General features: G+C 45.5%; 1 protein-coding gene across 2 annotated transcripts in view; it reads right to left on the bottom strand.

The window, feature by feature from the left end:
- LOC144783759 (tumor necrosis factor receptor superfamily member 16-like) overlaps positions 1-18,342 on the bottom strand; it is a 172,174-nt gene that overhangs the window by 33,954 nt on the left and 119,878 nt on the right. For both annotated transcript variants that reach the window (XM_078662448.1, XM_078662447.1), the window contains 3 exons: positions 11,287-11,419; positions 6,939-7,181; positions 670-1,035 (listed from right to left, as the gene is read on the bottom strand). In XM_078662448.1, coding sequence (XP_078518574.1) covers positions 670-1,035; positions 6,939-7,181; positions 11,287-11,389 — 712 coding nt within the window. In that variant the 5' untranslated portion in view covers positions 11,390-11,419. The remainder of the gene's footprint in view (positions 1-669; positions 1,036-6,938; positions 7,182-11,286; positions 11,420-18,342) is intronic.

The raw sequence follows: 18,342 nt of genomic DNA, 5'->3' as shown, positions 1-18,342 counted from the left end.
ATACAATACTCATATGGCGCTAATGAGTTAGTACGCCAATGACCAGCATGCTGGAGCGGGGGCTCGCACACTATAATCCAGAGTTCTAGAGTATTAGGCTCCAGCGCAGCAACAAACTGTACACAGTGTTCCACGACCTTCAGGACATGATCATGCTTTGCCCGATTAATCGTTACCTTTGCTGTCATTTTTTTCTTGGGCACAAAATCGCCCTTGTGTGCGATATGCACCCCACTCAAGACACGCTATCCCCAGGTAAATTTCACTAAAAGGTGCCCTGCAAACAGGGAAATTTGGGAGATTTTGGAGTGATAGGGACCAAAAATCTGCATCTTAGGTACCCGTTTTGCACTCAATAATTGTCTCTGTGTGTTATTTATCGCACTCGATCAATTATCTTCCCTGCAGTGTGGAAACATATCAGGTTCGATAACTCTCGCACCTTTTTCCAGGCCGGCTGTAATGAGGGCAAATGTGCAGTAGTGTTGTTCTGGTGAATGCTTTACAGTGGGGGATGAGTATGTTGGTCCATGGAGACCTGCAGTGTAGGAATATGAATCATGGGGGCCCTCTAGTACACTGACGACTTCTGTGGTACAGTAGGTGACGAGGTCCATGAGGTACCTTCTAAGCATGCAATACTTTTGCTCTAGGATGTGGTTCACCTACCCATGCACACCAGGTCAGACGAGGTGGTGCACTCCCGAAGCACCACCATCCCCTCGTCGCACTCTCTCTGACAGGGATGGCACGGCGACTGGCTGCTCTTCTCTTCTGAGAAGAACCCCTCGGGACAGGGCTCGCACTGGGTGTCCCTCTCCTGGCTGCAGGGCGTTCTGGCCCCATACCCACGCTGGCACACCTGGCAGGGCTGGCACCGGCTGATCCCATCCTCCACATGCAGGAAGGTGCCATTAGGGCACTGGCAGACAGTGTCCTCCGTGCAGGTGCAGGTTCTTACAACCTCAATGTGCTCTGGACACGAGGAGCAGTGGACGCACCCTGTGGGGCTGCCACCATGGGTTAGATGCTTTTCTGCAAGACAAAATAAGGAGGAAGGGTGAGCAAAAATAAGACAACAAATTTACCTATGGGTATCATGGTAAATAAAACTATGTACAGGGTCTGGCTGAAACCAGTGTGGGTGAAGGCAAATTTACTAACATTAAGAAACAAGAGTTGTTGTTAGAAAGAAACCGATATAAACCAGGGGTAACTAGAGTCTCTCTGGAAGTTCAGACAGAATACTTAACTCTAGTGGAGAAAAAGTAGCCGCTCACCAAAGTCTACCCAGGTCGTTATCTGTCCACACGGAGCCTGGTTAAATAAAGTGGTGGAGTTTATAATGCACAGCTGGCTGTTGAGTAGGCCGAAATGCAAATTATGCACTCCTATGCCAACTTTTGGGCCAAAGCTGCAAGTAAGAGCACATAAGCAAGACAGAAAAGGCAATAACAACCAATACTGCCCAGATCCAAGGGCTTTATTGCGATCATTTTGTAGACTTGACCGTCCCATTACTCCGAGTAGTTCTGGACTGCTGCCAATTTGGGAGGGATACTGGTTGGCACACATTTAGAAAACAATCAGAGTGGGCTTACTGTGTCATCAAGATAGAAAGAGGCACCTTCAATTATTTTGCTTTTTACCGTCTTGGCTCTGCCTATGGGCCATAGCATCAGAGGTGCAACAAGTTGGGTGGCACTGGGACCAAATCTAGGTTTGTGAAGAGCTCATTGAACCTTAATTATAGCTATTTTTATTACAAACTATTTCTGCAAGGGCCATTCCCTTGCTTGACTTGGTCAAGGCTCACTTGTTACGCCACTGGCTTCACCTTTACATCCGTTTAAAACACTGCCTGTTTTACCCCTTTAGCTATAACAAAAATGGGGACACCCAGCCGCATGAGAACTAACGTTAAGGAGACAGCAGTTCCAGTGATGTTCACAAGGCTGTAAGCTCCCTGCTCGACTATGTCTTTGTATAAATATTGCAACACAGGGTAGAAACTCCTAGGTTTTAAAAAGTAGATCCCGCTGGTGAGTGTTGATTTCTTTTTAGGCAGATTGCAATTAATCAGTCAGTATTTGTAAAGCACTGCTAATCACCCATGAGGGTATCCAGACACTAGGTTGCTGGGCCTCATTCGAAAAGCTCGGTCTTGAGTCTCTTCCTGAAGTCTGCCAGCGAGCGTGATGTCTGGGGGTGTAGGAGAATTCTGTTCCATGACCTAGCAGCAGGGTAGAAGTAGAAACGGCCTCCGCTGTGGCTTCAGCGGCTGCTCGGTGCCTGTGCGAGGGAGGTGGAGCTAAGGTCACTGGATGGTTGGTGGAAGTTCAGGCAGTAGTTTATGTATGCAGGTCCTTGGTCGTGGAGGGCCTGGTAGGCATGCGTCAATATCTTGAATTGGCATCTTTTTTGGATGGGGCGTTAGTGGAGGTTTTTGTGATGGGGGTGATGTGAGCCCTTTCAGGCAGGTTGAGGATGAATCTGGCCACAGAGTTCTGTACTGTCTGGAGTCTTCTCATGAGTTTGGTGTTGGTTCTTGCACACAGTGCGTTGCTGTAGTCCAGCTGAATGGGGCTTGTGTGACGGGTTTTCTTGTGCGATGGGGAGCCATATTAAGATTCTTCGGAGCATGCGGAGAGTGTGGAAGCAGGCGAAGGAGACTGCGTTGATTTGTCATTTTATGGTGAGTTTGCTATCCAGCAGGATACCGAGGTTGCGGGCGCGGTCTGATGGTGTGGGAGTGGGTCCGGGTTGGGTGGACCACCAGGTGTCGTTCTAAGAGGGGGGGGTGCTGCTGCCAAAGATCAGCACATGGTATTCTCAGTGTTCAGCTTCTGACAGTTGGCCTTCAGGCAATCGGCTAAATTCTTGATGCCACTGTAGAAGTTGTACTTCGTGGTGGTGGGGTCTGCCGAGAACAACAGGATGACCTGGGTACCATCGGTGTAGGATATGATGTTGGGGCCATGGACTCTGATAATGTCGGCTAGAAGTGTCATCATCACAGGACGTTGAGTGACTAGGGGTGAGTGTCTGAAAAGTTCAGCTCTTCGTCCATCATGTCCTTGTGTTTAATATATTTTAATAACACCTAGAAGTGTCATGTAGGTGTGGAAGAGAATGGGACTGAGGATGAACTTGAGGGATGCCGCAGATGGTTCTCTCGGGATCCGGGGTGAAGGGAGGTAGGTGGATTCTCTGAGTTCGTCCGAAGAGGAACGATGCGATCCATCTTAGTGCATCTCCTAGGATCCAGATGTGGTGCAGTCTCTTGATGAGTGTTTGGTGGGATACGGTGTCAAACGCTGCAGAGAGGTCGAGGAGGATCAGAGACACTGATTCTCCCCTGTCAAGTAGAGTACAAATGTCGTCAGTGGTGGCGATCAGGGCGGTCTTGGTGCTGTGGTTGGCTTGGAAACCAGATTGGGAGGCGTCTAGCAGGTTGTTTCTCTCCAGGTTCGGTGAGCAGCTGGTTGAGGGCCTTCTCAAAGACTTTAGTGGGGAAAGGGGGAAGCGAGATGGGGCGGTAGTCCTGGAGTTTGCTTGAGTCAGCAGTGGGTCTCTTGAGGAGAGGTCTGACTTCTTCATGTTTCTATGCATTGGGAAGAGTGGCTGTGGCGATGGATGCATTGACAATGGTGGTGAGTTGGCGGCTGATAACATCATGTACATGGTGGATATCTTGGAATTGGTTTGCTAAAACGTTGTAGAGTTCCTGTGAAGGAGGGCCCATGTTCTCGGTAGCCGCTGTGCAGGAGAACTCTATGACGATGTTGAAGAGTTACGTGGAGTGGTTGGTGCTTGCTTTGATGTGGTCTGCTGGGGTGTCTTTTTTGCATCTTTGAGTCATGTGTGGTATTTGTTGAGGGTTGACTTGAAAGTGGCTCAGTCTGTGGTGTCTCTCCTGGTGTGCCATTTTCTCTCCAGTTGTTTACAGCTGCGTTTTATTGTCCGGAGTTCTGGAGTGTACCAGCAGACTTATTTGGTAGATCTGCGAGTCTTAGCTGGCTTGGTGGCGGCAACTAAGTTGGCGGCATGGGAGATCCATATGGTGAAGTTCTGGTCTGCTTGTTCCAAGTTGGTTGCAGGGTCGGGCTGGGTGGTGTTGAGGGCGCCTGTTTAATGTGGCTGTGTCACTTTGTTCTAGCTGTTGAAGGAGGCATTTGGGGGGTCTGGTGGTGGTGTTTGGTGATCTTGCAATGGTAAAGGACGATAGACTGGTCAGTCAGGAAAGTTCTGTGGCATGGCTGTATTTGACTCTGTTTTTGGATGTGAAGATCGGGTCCAGTGTGTGTCCTGCTGTGTGTCAGGTCTGATACCAGCCGAGTGAGACAGATGTTGCTCATGTGTTCCAGGAGGTTGGCAGAGTTTGTGTTGGTTGGGTCAATCAGAAGGATGTTGAGGCCTCAGAAGAAGATGTAGTACTTGGACTCGATAACAAGTGGGGCGATGAAGTCTGTGATGGCGTTGCAGAGGCAGGTGCATGGTACTGGGGGTATGTACGAGGGTGCCTTTGATGACCGGTCTGTCATCTGTGTGGAGTTGGAAGTTGAGGTGTTCCATGATCGGTGTTTCAGAGGTGGTGCAGTGGATTGTTTTTTTGTGTATGATGGCAATGCGTCCTCCCAGTGGCGGGCAGTGACCCTCAACACTGGAGGGGCGTTGAGGGGTCCGAGAGCCAAAACTAGTGGGGGCCAAAAAGATAATTAAAAAAGTGAAAAATGTACTTACCCATGCTCTCCTCTGTGTTTTGCTCTCCTTTGTGTTTTATTCTTTCTTCTTGGACGGCGTCAGCATGGCGGCACCTCATGGCGCCTCATGCAATCCCTTTCCTCAAATCCTGACGCTGCTCTGATGCTGCAGATGGGCAGCAACAAAGAACACCGGGATTGGCTGGAACGGGCTGCCTCGGCGCTCCAGTGGCACAGAAGGACTGTGCCTGCTCTCCACCCAGCTGTCTGAGATGGCTAGGCGGAGAGGTTTACACTGCGCAAGTCAGGCTGGCCGTCGCAAGACAACTGCCTAAAGTTACATGCGCAGTGTAAACTGGAGTGAGCACCACACCCCTGTTTGCCAGTCAGAATCAATGCCCCGCCCCCAAATACTGCTCAGGCTGGAATCAGTGAAAAATAAAATAGGAATTCATTTTATTACCTTTTTATTTTTCACTTTTGCTGCACTTGCAGTAGATGGCAATGCTCCTCCCTAATGGGAGCCGCCGTTGACTCCTCCGTGTTTATTGGTGCGGTCGCGGTGTCTCATCTTATAGCCGTTGGGTGTTGAAGTGGTGATATCGGGGTGGAAGAGGCTTTGGGCCAGGTCTCTGTGATGAAGATCACGTCAGAGGCAAGGATGGAGATGGTGTCCCACACATGGGTGGTGTGTTTGCAGAGAGAGCGGGCGTTGAGCAGGAGGCATCAGAGTGGTTCTGAGGTGGTCTTGGTCAGTGGAGTGGGAGTGGCACAGGTTGCTGTGAGGACGGGAGGTCCCAAGTTGCAGGTGAAGAGACAGCGGTGCAGGTGAATGGTCCTGCTGTGGAAATTGAGATGCGAGGCAGCAGTTGTTGCACCATCTGGGGTCCAGGGCTCGGAATTCTGCGCAGGAGCATCTGTGAGTGACCAGAGGACCAGAGTTCCTGCCGCTGGACGAGGACAGGCGCAGACGGGTTTGCCTGTGGCGTGCCAGTAGCACACCCACTGCGCGGTCGTGCAGCAACCTTCATTAAGTAGGTCCTGGGAGGTGAGAGGGTCGGTAGGAGTCTATGGGCGGGTGCGGGCAGGAGGGATAAAACAGCATGGAATTGAGCAGACAAAATAAACACAAAAGCAAATCTCACTAATCAGGCACACTATGGGCAAGACAAACACCCAACAAAACAGGGAACAAATCAAGGCCGGACAAGGCAATGGAGCCAACAAGGGGAGTGAAACATGGGGACTTGCTTAATGGGTCACGCTGCGACCTCCATTAAATAGGTCCTGGGAGGTGGGAGGGTCCCTGGGAGGCTGTGGGTGGGACCGGCGGGAGGCAAAAACTTTCGAATCAAGCGGGCAAAATAAACACGAAAGCAAAATTTAACTAATTGAGCACAATATGGCAAGACCAAAACCAAAAACAGCAGGGTGCAATGAAGGCAAAGTAATGGAGGCAGCAAGGAGAGCAAGACACGGGGACCTGCATTCCAAGTGTGATGGTTATTCAGTACATAGGTTCAGACTTTGTTCTGCCCTTCAAAACCCTTCAGAACGTTCAAGTCTTGTGAGGGCAGGGTGAAACTCGGAAACCAGAAGCTCTCTCATTATACACTGGAAGTCCAGCCTAAAGAAGAAGCTGCATCCAGATCAGAGACGGAAAGACTTCTACTAAGGAGATTTGACCATCCCCTTAACTGAGAGAAAGAGAAACACCTCTATCTTAAAAATGAGCCTTGGCAAACTCCCTTAAGTGTAACGTAACAAGTTCATCTGCACTCAAATGAATGTTTCTGCATGAAAGGACATTGAGCTCTTATTGTCCTGTGGCTAGTCTGCAACAATTAGACTGTCTAGGATTCTTAGCTTAGATCACTCTCCATCCAGGTCCGTGATAGGCTGTGTTTGTCATGTAATGGCAAACGCGAAATGACAAGTACTAATGTTTACGGTGATATGACCTGAAGAGGTCTCCTAACGATGAGCAGGTTCACAGACCCGAATGGAGGGGCTTTCTACCAGCATAGCACATTACCTTCTAGCCACACAAAACAGGTTAGCCGACAGTTAAACTGGGAACATCTTGACAGTCCAAGCATCTGACAGGCAATTGCGTGTGGACCTCAGATCACCAGATGTCTTCACTGCCTCAACCCTTCCCACTGACCAAAAAGAGGCACCAATTTGAAGCGATATTGTCCTAATGCAAGTAAGCACCATAGTCGCGACACCTACCAACGCACAGCCTGTTGGAAATATCGGTGCACATGGTGATCTCCAACTCATCCGCACCACACTCCGTCCGGCATGGCAGGCAGCTCCGGTGTCCAGCCTTAATCTCCAAGTAGAAGCCCTTGGCACAGTGGCACACAGTGTCTTCAAAGCGGGTACAGGGTATCAGCACCTCCATGTGCTCAGGGCATCTGGAGCAGGGTGTGCACTGCTCGGTGGCACTGCTTTTCGAGGAGAACGTTACATCTGCAGCACAAGGGGGGGGAGGGAAAACAGATGAGGTTAGAGATACAATCATGGGAAACAGTATCATTCCTCATTTAGATTTCAGAATTGCGGCTGTGGGAAAAGTAGATATTTTTTCAAATAAATGTTAATAGAGAGTAATTTGCATACTCTCTAGTATACACTTTTATGTTAATGTACTCTGGTGCTCCTTTGACTTCCGTTAAAATGTGAAAAAATTTAAGTATATATCGATTTCCCTTTATTATTCTGTGTGTGTGTGTATGAAATTATTCCTTTCATGATGAGTGGTTTTGAGTTGCATCCATGAACTTACTGAGGTGTGCAGTCTTAAGGCACAATGGGGCATATTTACAAGAAAGTTGCGGAGCGCGGCGTTAGCCTCCTTGGCTTAACGCCACGCTCCGCCACTTCTGAAATGCAGGGCTGACCCATATTCACAAGAATAGGGTGCAGCCTTGAGTTTCCCCCTGCGCTGGCGCTAATTTAGCTGCCTATCGCCAATGCAGGCACCCTTGCACCACAGTGCAAGGGTGCCTGCGTTGAGGAGAATGATTGTTTATGTGTAGGAAGTGGTGAAATGGCGTTTTGTAACTTTTTTATGTGCTGCTTAATGCAGAACACATAGAAGTTGCAAAACATCATTTTTTAAATGATTGTTTATGTACAGGAAGTGACACCTTCCGGCACATAAACAATCAATGGCGTTTTCATGTTTCTGCGTCTACTGCACAATGCAGCACACATGGAAAACGCACCAGGGTAAGACCAGGTGCATTCCATGCAATGTGACCACAACAATTCTCCTTTGTACCACAGGGGAAGTCATGTTCACCTGAAACCAATATACACTTATTTAGCCTAACATAAGTCACGTGCAGGAGACATAACACCCAGCTCAGCTCTTACTGTGCCAGAGAATATGTCCAGGAGAATTCATGGTCCAGGAGAACATGCAGGTAAGAATGTAAGACCCATGGGAATGTCCCCATCAGAATTGACATGCAAGGATACATTACTCCTCAGAATTCTCGTGCCTGTAGTATAAGCTATCCATAACTCATGCACCATCAGAGGATGTCTATAAGAATTCATGGCCCATGAGAATATACTCATAAAATCTCTGCACCAGGAGAAGATGCAGATTAGAATTAATTTACATTAGAATATGTTTATCGGGATTCACATGCAAGGGAAAACTGCTTCTCAGTTTTCATGTGCCTGTAGAAAATACTACTGAGAAATCATGCACCAGCAGAGGATGGTCAATATAGTTCAGGTGTTATTAAAATATATTAAACACAAGGACATGATGGACGAAGAGCTGAACTTTTCAGACACTCACCCCTAGTCACTCAACGTCCTGTGATTTTGGGCAAATCGCTTAACCTAGCCATGCCATAAATGACTGTGCCCTTTACTGGTGCTCATGAAAAGCGTTGGTGTTGATGAATATGCGCCAGTGCTGAGCACCGGAAACCACGGTCTCAAATTAAGCACTGCATACTTCGTTTTAGAGAATGGGTCTGTCAGAATTTACGCGCCTGGGGAACATTCCCATCACATCCACCTGATAGGATAATATATCTGTCTTTCGAGAGAAGACAAAGAGATGGAGTCAGAGAGGCAGTAAAATGGAGATTAGGAACGTGCAAGAATAAAGTAAAAAGAGTAAAAGGAGACATTAAAAAGGGCGTTATGAGGATGGTAAACTCTAGCACAAAGTGGTAGAGTTAAGAAAAATGAGAAAAGTGAGGCAAGGAAAAGAACTAATTGAAAACATGAAGGTGAATTGAAAAATAGAAAGTGAATCAGTGGGAGTGAGGGAAAATGAGGAGAAGGGGGTAGTATAATGGACAAGAAGTAATAATAGTAGTAATGTCTTAATACGGCACTTCATACTGAACATCTTCCTTGTCCAAATGTTGTTAATTACAGGTGTTACTATTACCCAATGTATGGTACTCCATCTCTTGACCTCAGAAGGAAACATTCAACTCTCTGAGAGCCGCAGAAATGTTGATAAAGAAAAACAAAGGCGACTAGAGTGGGGTCGGGAAAAGAACTTGTGGAATTCTAAATGTTACAAACCTGTTGAGCTAGGAAGGGATTTTTCCACTGCCTTACCCAGCACTAACAAGTACAAAGACAACCGGGTCTCAGGGGTGCCTCTTCGGCTGCCATCAAAATCTGTGCCCAGGATGAACACCCAGGCAGAAATGAATGCGCCTAAAATTTCCAAACCAGCTGACCTTCCCAACCTGATCAAATTGTAAGCTACTCACAAGTCACCTATCAGCAGCCCGCTAACTGCATACATAGGACAAAAGAAATGGATATTTATAAGGGATTTGAAATACCAAATGCACAGACACATGGACTTGGTTTAAGACATGGTTATTTACTCATGTTCTGATAAAGAGGTATGTGTCATTAATACACCCTTAAAATCCGGCGGACGTTACGCTCTCCCAAACTAGAAATAAAGCTTTAAATCTGGTTCAGGGAGAGCTGGGCTGCCTGACTTCAGAATGGCTGCCAGCCTTCCTTTAGTTTATTTTCACACTCTTTAGCTGCAAGTTTCACATCTCAGAGTAGTATTGGCTTATCCCAATAACCCCACTGATTTTAATCTCACACTAGAAACATACTTTTTCTATGGAAAAAAATTACAGTTTAGTCCTAAATCCTAAAATGTTCCAGCCTTGATCAGCTGATTATTGCAATCATGAGTCTGCAATATGAATAGTGGCCTAAATGGAGGCCTACGGTTTTTGGAAGACTTCTGCGCCAGCCTATCAAGGCTCCCAACACCACTGTACGAGGGCAATTTGATTTTCGAAAACTTCCAACCTGGCATGCTTCTTATATTTCAGCTAGCGAGGAGAGGGCGGGTCCAGAAAGCAGAAGGCAGCATAAGAGTTCCTCATCCCCAGGGCCTCCTGGAATTGCTTTAACTGCAGCAGACATCAAGGGAGGTATCAGACAACGTCAAACACTATACATCCGGCTGCTAATCTGTTGACTCCCAAGTAAATGATGGTGGACATATTGATGACCGTTTTGTTGTTACAATAGTGAATATGAGTCACAGGACGTCTCCTCTAAAACAAGAATCCATCCTTATCGAGAATGACATTATAACTGTATGTTATGTGTTCTAGGATGGGTGTCAAAGATATATTTGAGTGATCCTTGGATGGTAGCCCACAGGATAGGTGACAAATGGTATATTGGGGGAAAGAAATCGTTATTCAAGGTAGCCGACTGCCCAGCTGAAAGTTGGAGCTACAATTATTTATAGCTTTTCAATTCAAAACAAAAAATTGAGATTTTGGTGCACCAAAATATCGATACTCATACAAGAAAGTCTAAATAAGTTTGATAAATTACATCTTTTTTAGTTTGCTTGTGTGAGAAAAACACTCCAGACATTACAGTGAACAGGCAATGTGTTTCAGTCACATGTGAACTTCCTCAGGGCATTTACAATATGTATTATTGGAGCATGTGTCAATTTCTTGTCTCCACAAAATCCCCCCTGAAAGAATCCTTTTAATAAGTGGATGAGATCTTTATCCGTTTAGAACCCATAATCCGTCTTGGCTGAGGCCAATCTGCCCATACAGCTGACACTTTGATACATGTCATGGGCCGCACTGACTTTCTTGCTGAGACGTACGTGAAGTAAAAAATGACTTATGTGCGGACTGTGCCACATATCAAGGTGTCCGCTGTATGAGCGGATTAGCCTCCCCTCAACCATGATGGATTGTGGGTACTAAACAGAAAGAGATCTTGTCCACTTATGAAAAGGATTCTTACACAGTGGTGTAAATGCTTTGATGAAATGCACATGCTGTGAACGAAACGCGTTGGCTGTTCGATGCAATGTCTGGCGTGTTTTCTTACACAAGCAAAATAAAGAAGATATGGAATATATCAAACCTTGATTTGGACTTTCTTGTATGAATAACGAGTGGGTAAATAGAGTACCATTAAACTGGGTAATAGTGATACCTGTTATGTACAAGACATTGAAACAGCACAAGCGTGTTATGCTCAGTCAAGGTTGGTGTGTAAGAAGCAGAGGGGGAACACTCACTCTTTTTGCAGGCTTCGCACTTTGTGTTGGAGCTGCCGCATGGCACAGATACCCCGGACCCAGCCGGACAGAGACTACAGCACTCCCCCTGGTCGGTCATCATCCCACTTGCACAGGGATCCGCCGCTGACACCTGCATGATGGAGAAGAAATAATGAGAAAGATGCATATAAAGTGTTCAGGTATACTGTTGTGAAACAGCTTGGTTGGCTGATGCAGAGATAAGTGCAACTAACATACCACTGCACCGAGGCAGCCTGCTAGGCACTCGCATTCCATAAAAGAAGTATCAGTAAGAGTACTTGGGTGGGGGTGAGGGTGTGGGGGGATTGGGAGGGGTTACTTCGGAGTTTGGCATAAGGGCATCATCCACCAAAAATGTGCACGTGTCCTGCTCACCATAGTTAGGGTGTAAACGCATGTTTGCCTATTTATTGCAGAAGTTCCCCCAACATTTGTAAAACAGCTAAACCTTTCAGAATATCCAATGAACACTTCACATGCAACAGGGCTGTCTTAACAGCATTATAGGCCCCCGGGCAAAGCAGTGCACTGGGCCCTGCCTACACAACCACTTGCAGGAATAAAAATGTTTAAATGAAAACGAGTGTTAAATTCTGGTCTGCTTGGGGCCACTACGCTTGTGGGGCCCCCAGGCAATTGCCTAGCGTGCCCATGCGTTATGACGGCACTCCTATACACTAGCTTATCAAAATAAGAGTCAGTATGGTACACAAGGCCTAGCGGTGCAGCGCAGCAATAGTAAAATGTAAATGTAAATGTAAATTGATACTTGTATAGCGCACTACTCACCGCAAGGGTCTCAAGGTGCTTGTACGAATACCGCTGTGGAACCCATCCTGGCTTTCCCTGTGAGGTGTCCACTCCTGGGCACCCCCAAGGTGGAGGCCAGGCATCCTTAGTGTTGTGGGGGCCGTTGTGGAGATTAAGCAAGCTATTGCCCAGAGTTGCAGATTGGGACTCCATGATTGGAATAGGCACCGATGCGAGAATTATCAGGTCCGTGGAATTTTGAGCCCAAGACCCGCCGAGGCGGGGAATTGAACCCTGGTCCCGGGCTAGACCTCTGCATCAGGGTCTGCCGCTCTAACCATTGAGCCACACTTCTCCATAGTCAGCTTCAGTGGCATTGTGCAAATCTGCCCCTTGCAAAATTGTACCCATAAGTATGAAATAAATGCACATCTCTCATAATCTGCATAATTTTAAGACCTCAATAATAATGTGCTGCTGTTTCTTGCACAGGCGTATTGAGTTAAGAAAAAACAAGCTCGCCAAATGGTACTACGCAATGGAAGTTGCTGTATTTCTGTGTTCAGGTGTTACTCTGGTACTAATAAAGTAGCCATTTTGCATGGACAGTGTTGACTTGTGCAAAAATAACAAAACAATGAAATCACACTTTCATGCGAGGTACTGCATTATGCAGCACAATTCTATACACATTTGCGTGTAATTTTGTCTGAAATTGCTGCATAGTTCTAGTGCTCTTGTAATACGTGATGATGGGTACCACTTAGCTTGCCCATTCCTCTGCTTCAAAATATTCAGTCTATGGACTTTTCTTAATTTTCCTGTGTGCCTTTAGTCTTCCCATCTTTTGTATTTATGTCTACAGTCAGCTGTGAGAATCTTCGGGCCTGATTTCCAGTTGAGTGATCATGTAAACTTGTACGATCTAATTTCAGGAGGTAAAGCTAAATTGAGATGAGAAATCAGAGGAATTTCATAGGGACAATATGGTGGAGGAAATGTCTCCAGTGGGTTTATCTCGGGAATTCGATTTTTTTTAGATTTTTACGTTTGGTGCAGATTAGTCATACAAATATCAAGGTTCTCCTTCACCCCTGCTATTTCACGTATTTCCCCTTCCTTTCTCCCTTTCTCTCTCTTACCCTGTGTCGAACCCGGAGATAAGAAATAAGTTGTGGTCTTCAGAAATGAGTGCTGGTGCCCAGCACCGCCAAAGATCAAGCATTGGAACCAATCCCCTGATCTAAAAGCCATCCTTAAATTGGTGAAGTAGCTGCCATCCAGGGGGCACTACACAGGCATGTGCTTCCCCTGAGGCACGTGGGGGCCAAACACCCTTCAGGTGCCCCCAACCCTTCCGGAGGCTCCCATTCAACCCAAGACCAATTAATATGTGTGAGATATGAGAGACTCTGCCCCCCCTTCATATTCTGGAAGGGGGGCTCATCATGTTGCATTATGCCCTTGCACAATCAAAAAAGAGCAGGAACATTCGCTATAATCTGGGTAGAATACAGTATGTGTCAGTGCAATGGGCAGGAACATTAAATTGATATCACAAATGGCACCTTCCTGGCTCTTCTATGTAATTCTTAGATTGTGCAGAGTTAAATAGCAAAAACGTGGTATTGTGCGTGTGCGGAATTCAATAGAATATCTACTTGTCCAAGGGACAGGTTGCTTCATAAAGTTGCTATTCCCTTTGGTGCCACGCAGTGCGGTGATAAGTTCTGGCAGAAATCTCATTATATAGGAGCTCTGATAATAGCCTTTCTTATTATACTAGGGCTCATACTATAGTAGGGTTTGAATTCTAGCAATTCCTGCATTTTGGCACCTTTCCACAGATCTACATACTGCAGCTAGAGGTAGTGTTAAGCAATAGTACCAGGGTTGGAATGCACTTTGGAGACTGTGTAAACCTACTAACTTGCATGTTTTAGGGGGGTTCATAAGCTTTTCTCTAATCTTCTCCCATACTGAGGTTGGAAATGTACTCCTGACAAAGGTAGAAATACGGTTGGGAAAAAAGTGTTGAGAGAAAGTGAACTTATAAACACTTAATAGATTTCTGCACGAGTACAATCTACACATGCATATTTGCTCGTGCTAAAATGCAGTTCAAAAATATTTTCTAGGAGTACGATTTTCTGGCCTACTTCTGTAAATTATTATGAATTCATGAAAGCTGTAGATCTGCACTAATGCAAGGATATATATCATTTGTGCACTTGTGACTTAATTTAAGAATTTGGCCCCTAATTAGGTCTTGAGTTAACCAAGAACTTTTGTTTTTATTAAAATTATGTCTCTCTCTCTCGCTCTCTCTCGGTGTACCAGCTGGCTTCACTGTGAGTGACTGCCTTCGTCTCTTTCAGATGGAGCGTATTGGCACACACAGTAGTGTTGTTCAGTGCCATAGACTATTGTGGCAATGTGCGCTTTTTGAGACCAAAACATATTATTGCTATAATATTTGTTATAATGGTGAGGGCATTGTAGCTCCCACAACAATGAAGCGTCACAAAAATTGTGTCAAAACAGGAAACGCATTGACAAAACCAAAAGGCTGACCGCCAATGTCAGACCTATTGGCTTTGCCAATTATTGTTTCCCATAATCTTTTTGAAACTGGTTGCACTGATTTTCTATTAGAAATATTTTTGGCTAAGGCCAGCATGCATCAGCACATTTTAGTAAATGATGCTTCAAAAAAGGCTACCTAAAATTTCACAGTAGTATAGCAAAATATATTTTTCTTAGTTGCATTGTTTTGTGAACATTTAAATTGAAAGCAAAAGACTCATCAATCTTGCTTTCAAGTCTCTGCAAATATATACATCTAATCAGAAAGCATTCTTGGCACAATATACACAGCCTCATATTGTTAAACTTTGCAAACCTGTGAACACATTTGTATACTGGGACCACTGTCTCACAACATTCCCTTAGAGCGCTCACCCTCATGATAATGGCTCTGCATTAATGGGCCATAAATACAAGTTGGAACAGTATTATCATATGGACACATTTACTACTTTAACTGCAGACATTTCCCTACCCTGATCCATAATGTAGTACTGTAAACTGGCAGCCAAAGGGTCAGTGCTACAAGGGAGTTGGGCCTACTTGTCCCAAGGACAAAAAAACAAGAAAACGTGCTGTCCTTGACCCCAAACAACATGCCCTGTGCATCTGGCTGTAGGAATTCCACACTCCTGCATAGTGACAGGGTCTTTTAACTACAGACAAACTCTGAATTAGTCATAGCAAAAAAGGGCACAGGAATGGACTGCATAGACCAGTGATATTGTGCTCCAGAAGAGCACATTTCGGAGCAGAAAATGCTGCCCCAGCACGGTTTTTTTTAAGGAGTTTTTGGAAGGGCTATTTGGAGAGAACGCTTCTGTGCAGAGAGATTAAAAAACATGACTGCAGATTAAAACAAGCGCCTGGTTGTTTCTCGCGCACAAGCGCGTCTTCAGAAGCGCGCGGCAGGCCCTGCGAAACATGGGTCAGTTGTGCTTGGCTCGGATGCCGCCATGCCCCCTACAAGGCGCTTCCTTTCATCCAGCCTGCAGATTTCCAAAGACCTTGGAGCTCGCGCCCAGCTGTCTTTTTATATTAAACATTTTGTGACACTCATATTCCCACGATGTTAGCCATCGCCCTGCGCCCGCAGAGCCATGGCAACTGAGCTGGCTCCAGAGAATCCAAATCTTTATTTATTTATTTTTTATCTCGTAAAAGAAGTGGGTACACACGCAGGGAACGTTTTCTTCTAGACAGATAGGAAATTGTAAAAAGTATAAATTTGGGGGTGCTAGGATTTATGATTTTGATTATTTAATGCTGCACAATAGCCTCGTAAAGGTATTCTTTTCGGGGATGTTTTTTTGGGGCAAAAATATATTCACGTAATTGTATGGCGTTCAGTATAGCGTGAAAGGCATACCAAATAGAACGCCCCTAAACCTGTCAGGAAATGTTTGGAGACTAATCTATAGCGTGATGGAAATCGGGGATTATTTGACGGGCCCTGGCCTCATGTGCAAATCCGCGGCAACCATGGTTAGAGCGGTTCAACTCCTGTAACCTCTGGCAATCGAACAGTTGCATGTCAGCATTTCTGAGAAACTTTATAGTCATATTTCTGAATGTGGAGGCAGTCGTTACGGTCAGATTTCAGCATCTTTGAGCAACACTGCATTTCATGCCTCCGGCCATGTGCAGCGTTAGGGAGCGGTATCTGCTAAAAAGAACAACGTCACTCAGGTTTCAGCATCTCTAGGCAACAGCTGCGGACCGATGTCTGCATCTGGGAGCAACATCACAATCAAATTAATTCATGTGACCCCCGCAACATAGCCAGATTTCTGCTTCCATGGACATTGTTAGTACAGCGCTTAATACATAAAAGCAAAGTAAAATAAAATGAGAAAATAACAAGTGCAGGGAATGGCACTGCCCACTCCCCCACTGGCACAAGTCACTCCCCTCCTTCAAACACGTAACCAGAGCTCAAGTCGGGGTACCACGCAGGTGGATGGCGTACCCCCACTTATTTTACTGGGGGGACACCGTCCCCCCTGCCAAACAGCTGGACTTCCCTTTTTGGCCTCTCTGGGACCAGAAGCTCGGCACCTTTCGTGATGTCACTTCCTGTTGTGACGTCACTTCCGGCGACAGCGTCTCCCCACTTCTTTTTTTAGGACTTGTGCCCTGCACGTAATCCTATGTAACTAAAGTCGTACTATAGCGAGCAAGCACGTCATGTCTAAAAAGAGTGATATAAGCAGGGGAAACCCAATAGACCCTTGTAGGCTTGGGCACTGGATATTTACGGTCAAAGTATGCTACAAGGGATTTATTTAAGAAAACAGTAAATCTTAGTTGTGAGTTGTACACACGTAACACACTCCTGTGTATCCACAGGATATCACACTTTGTATTGAGCTGAAATGAATCAAGAGAAGGAAAAGAAAGAACACACGGTGGAAATGAGTTATATTCAAAGAAAATTTGTATTTAGTGATGAAGCATCAAATGTAAATATGGGGAGACGAATACAAAGAAATTAATTCAAGCAAAAGCTATGAACAGAGGTATATATAACATCAGCTCATCAGTTCACAACTAAAACATCAACTCCTGGTAATTATGACAGACAACCAAATCAATCAATAGGCAATGGTCGTGTGTTGGTGACAACGCAACGCTTCTGGAGATGATGGAAGGGTCGACGTTTCGGTCTAATATGCAGTCGTCATGAAGACCATCATCAGGACAAAGTATTTCATTGCTAGGAAAACTCACTGAAATTTCCAAGAAGGTTTGTTTCTAATTTCGAAGGACAGCGAGAGATGTAGGGCAAAGGATCCAACAGATGAGTTAAAAACTTCAATCTGGTATATAGAGGCCCCCTTTGGTGAGCGGTTCTTGGACAGCTGGTGGCTTAACGTTCAGCGTAACTTTGAAATTTTCAATCTGACAAGTTGCGCATCGTGAAAGCAGCGTCTTCCGTCGGCATGCCGGATCATGTCTAAAAAGAGGGCCGAAGGAGTCCCTCCCTAGGAAAGATTTTGAAAAAAATAGCTAAAATGCTGCATTGTACAGCCTCATTTTCCCTTAAGTTTTCTGCAGAGCCATATGCTAAAAAGGGGTACTCGAAAGGGCTCGTATTACAACTGGCCCATGCGTGACCAGACATCTGTAGAGCGGCTAAGGATTGGGTGGCCATGTGTTGTTTCAACAGCTCACGACCAAGGCCAGTGAAATTATGCAGCAAGGGTACACTAAATTACGCAGCAATAAAGGTCAAATTATGCGACATGGTGTGGCATATTTTTGGATAGTATTACTTCAGTATTTTATAATTTTTACACGCTACTACTATCTGGGTAAAGATTTCACCTTATTAGAACCAGTGTAATAACCAAATACAGAAATAGGCAACTGAAAGATGACCAGTTAACCTTTGCGAAGGGGCTTCCATTGCACTACGTCGCCACATTTTTTTGTAACTTTTGTTTCGTTTGAGCTAGAAACAAATTCTTTTTTGATAACATCTGCAGATTATGCAGTAGAAGATGGTTTGTGCGGCAAATGCAGCAAATACATAACTATGCGAAAAATGCAGTGCCCACAGAATCACATAAATCCAGTGGTCCTGCTTATGGCCCACTGACAGGCATTTGAGAGAAACTCACACTGCCTTCAGCCTCGGCTCCAGAGCTCTCAATTGTGCCCTCGCAAACCCTGAAATTACTCAAATACCTAAAA

The sequence above is a fragment of the Lissotriton helveticus genome, chromosome 10, assembly GCF_964261635.1.
Source record: "Lissotriton helveticus chromosome 10, aLisHel1.1, whole genome shotgun sequence".
NCBI lineage: Eukaryota > Metazoa > Chordata > Amphibia > Caudata > Salamandridae > Lissotriton > Lissotriton helveticus.
The sequence above is the reverse complement of the archived record's forward strand: the minus strand, read 5'-3'. Positions and strand labels throughout refer to the sequence as shown.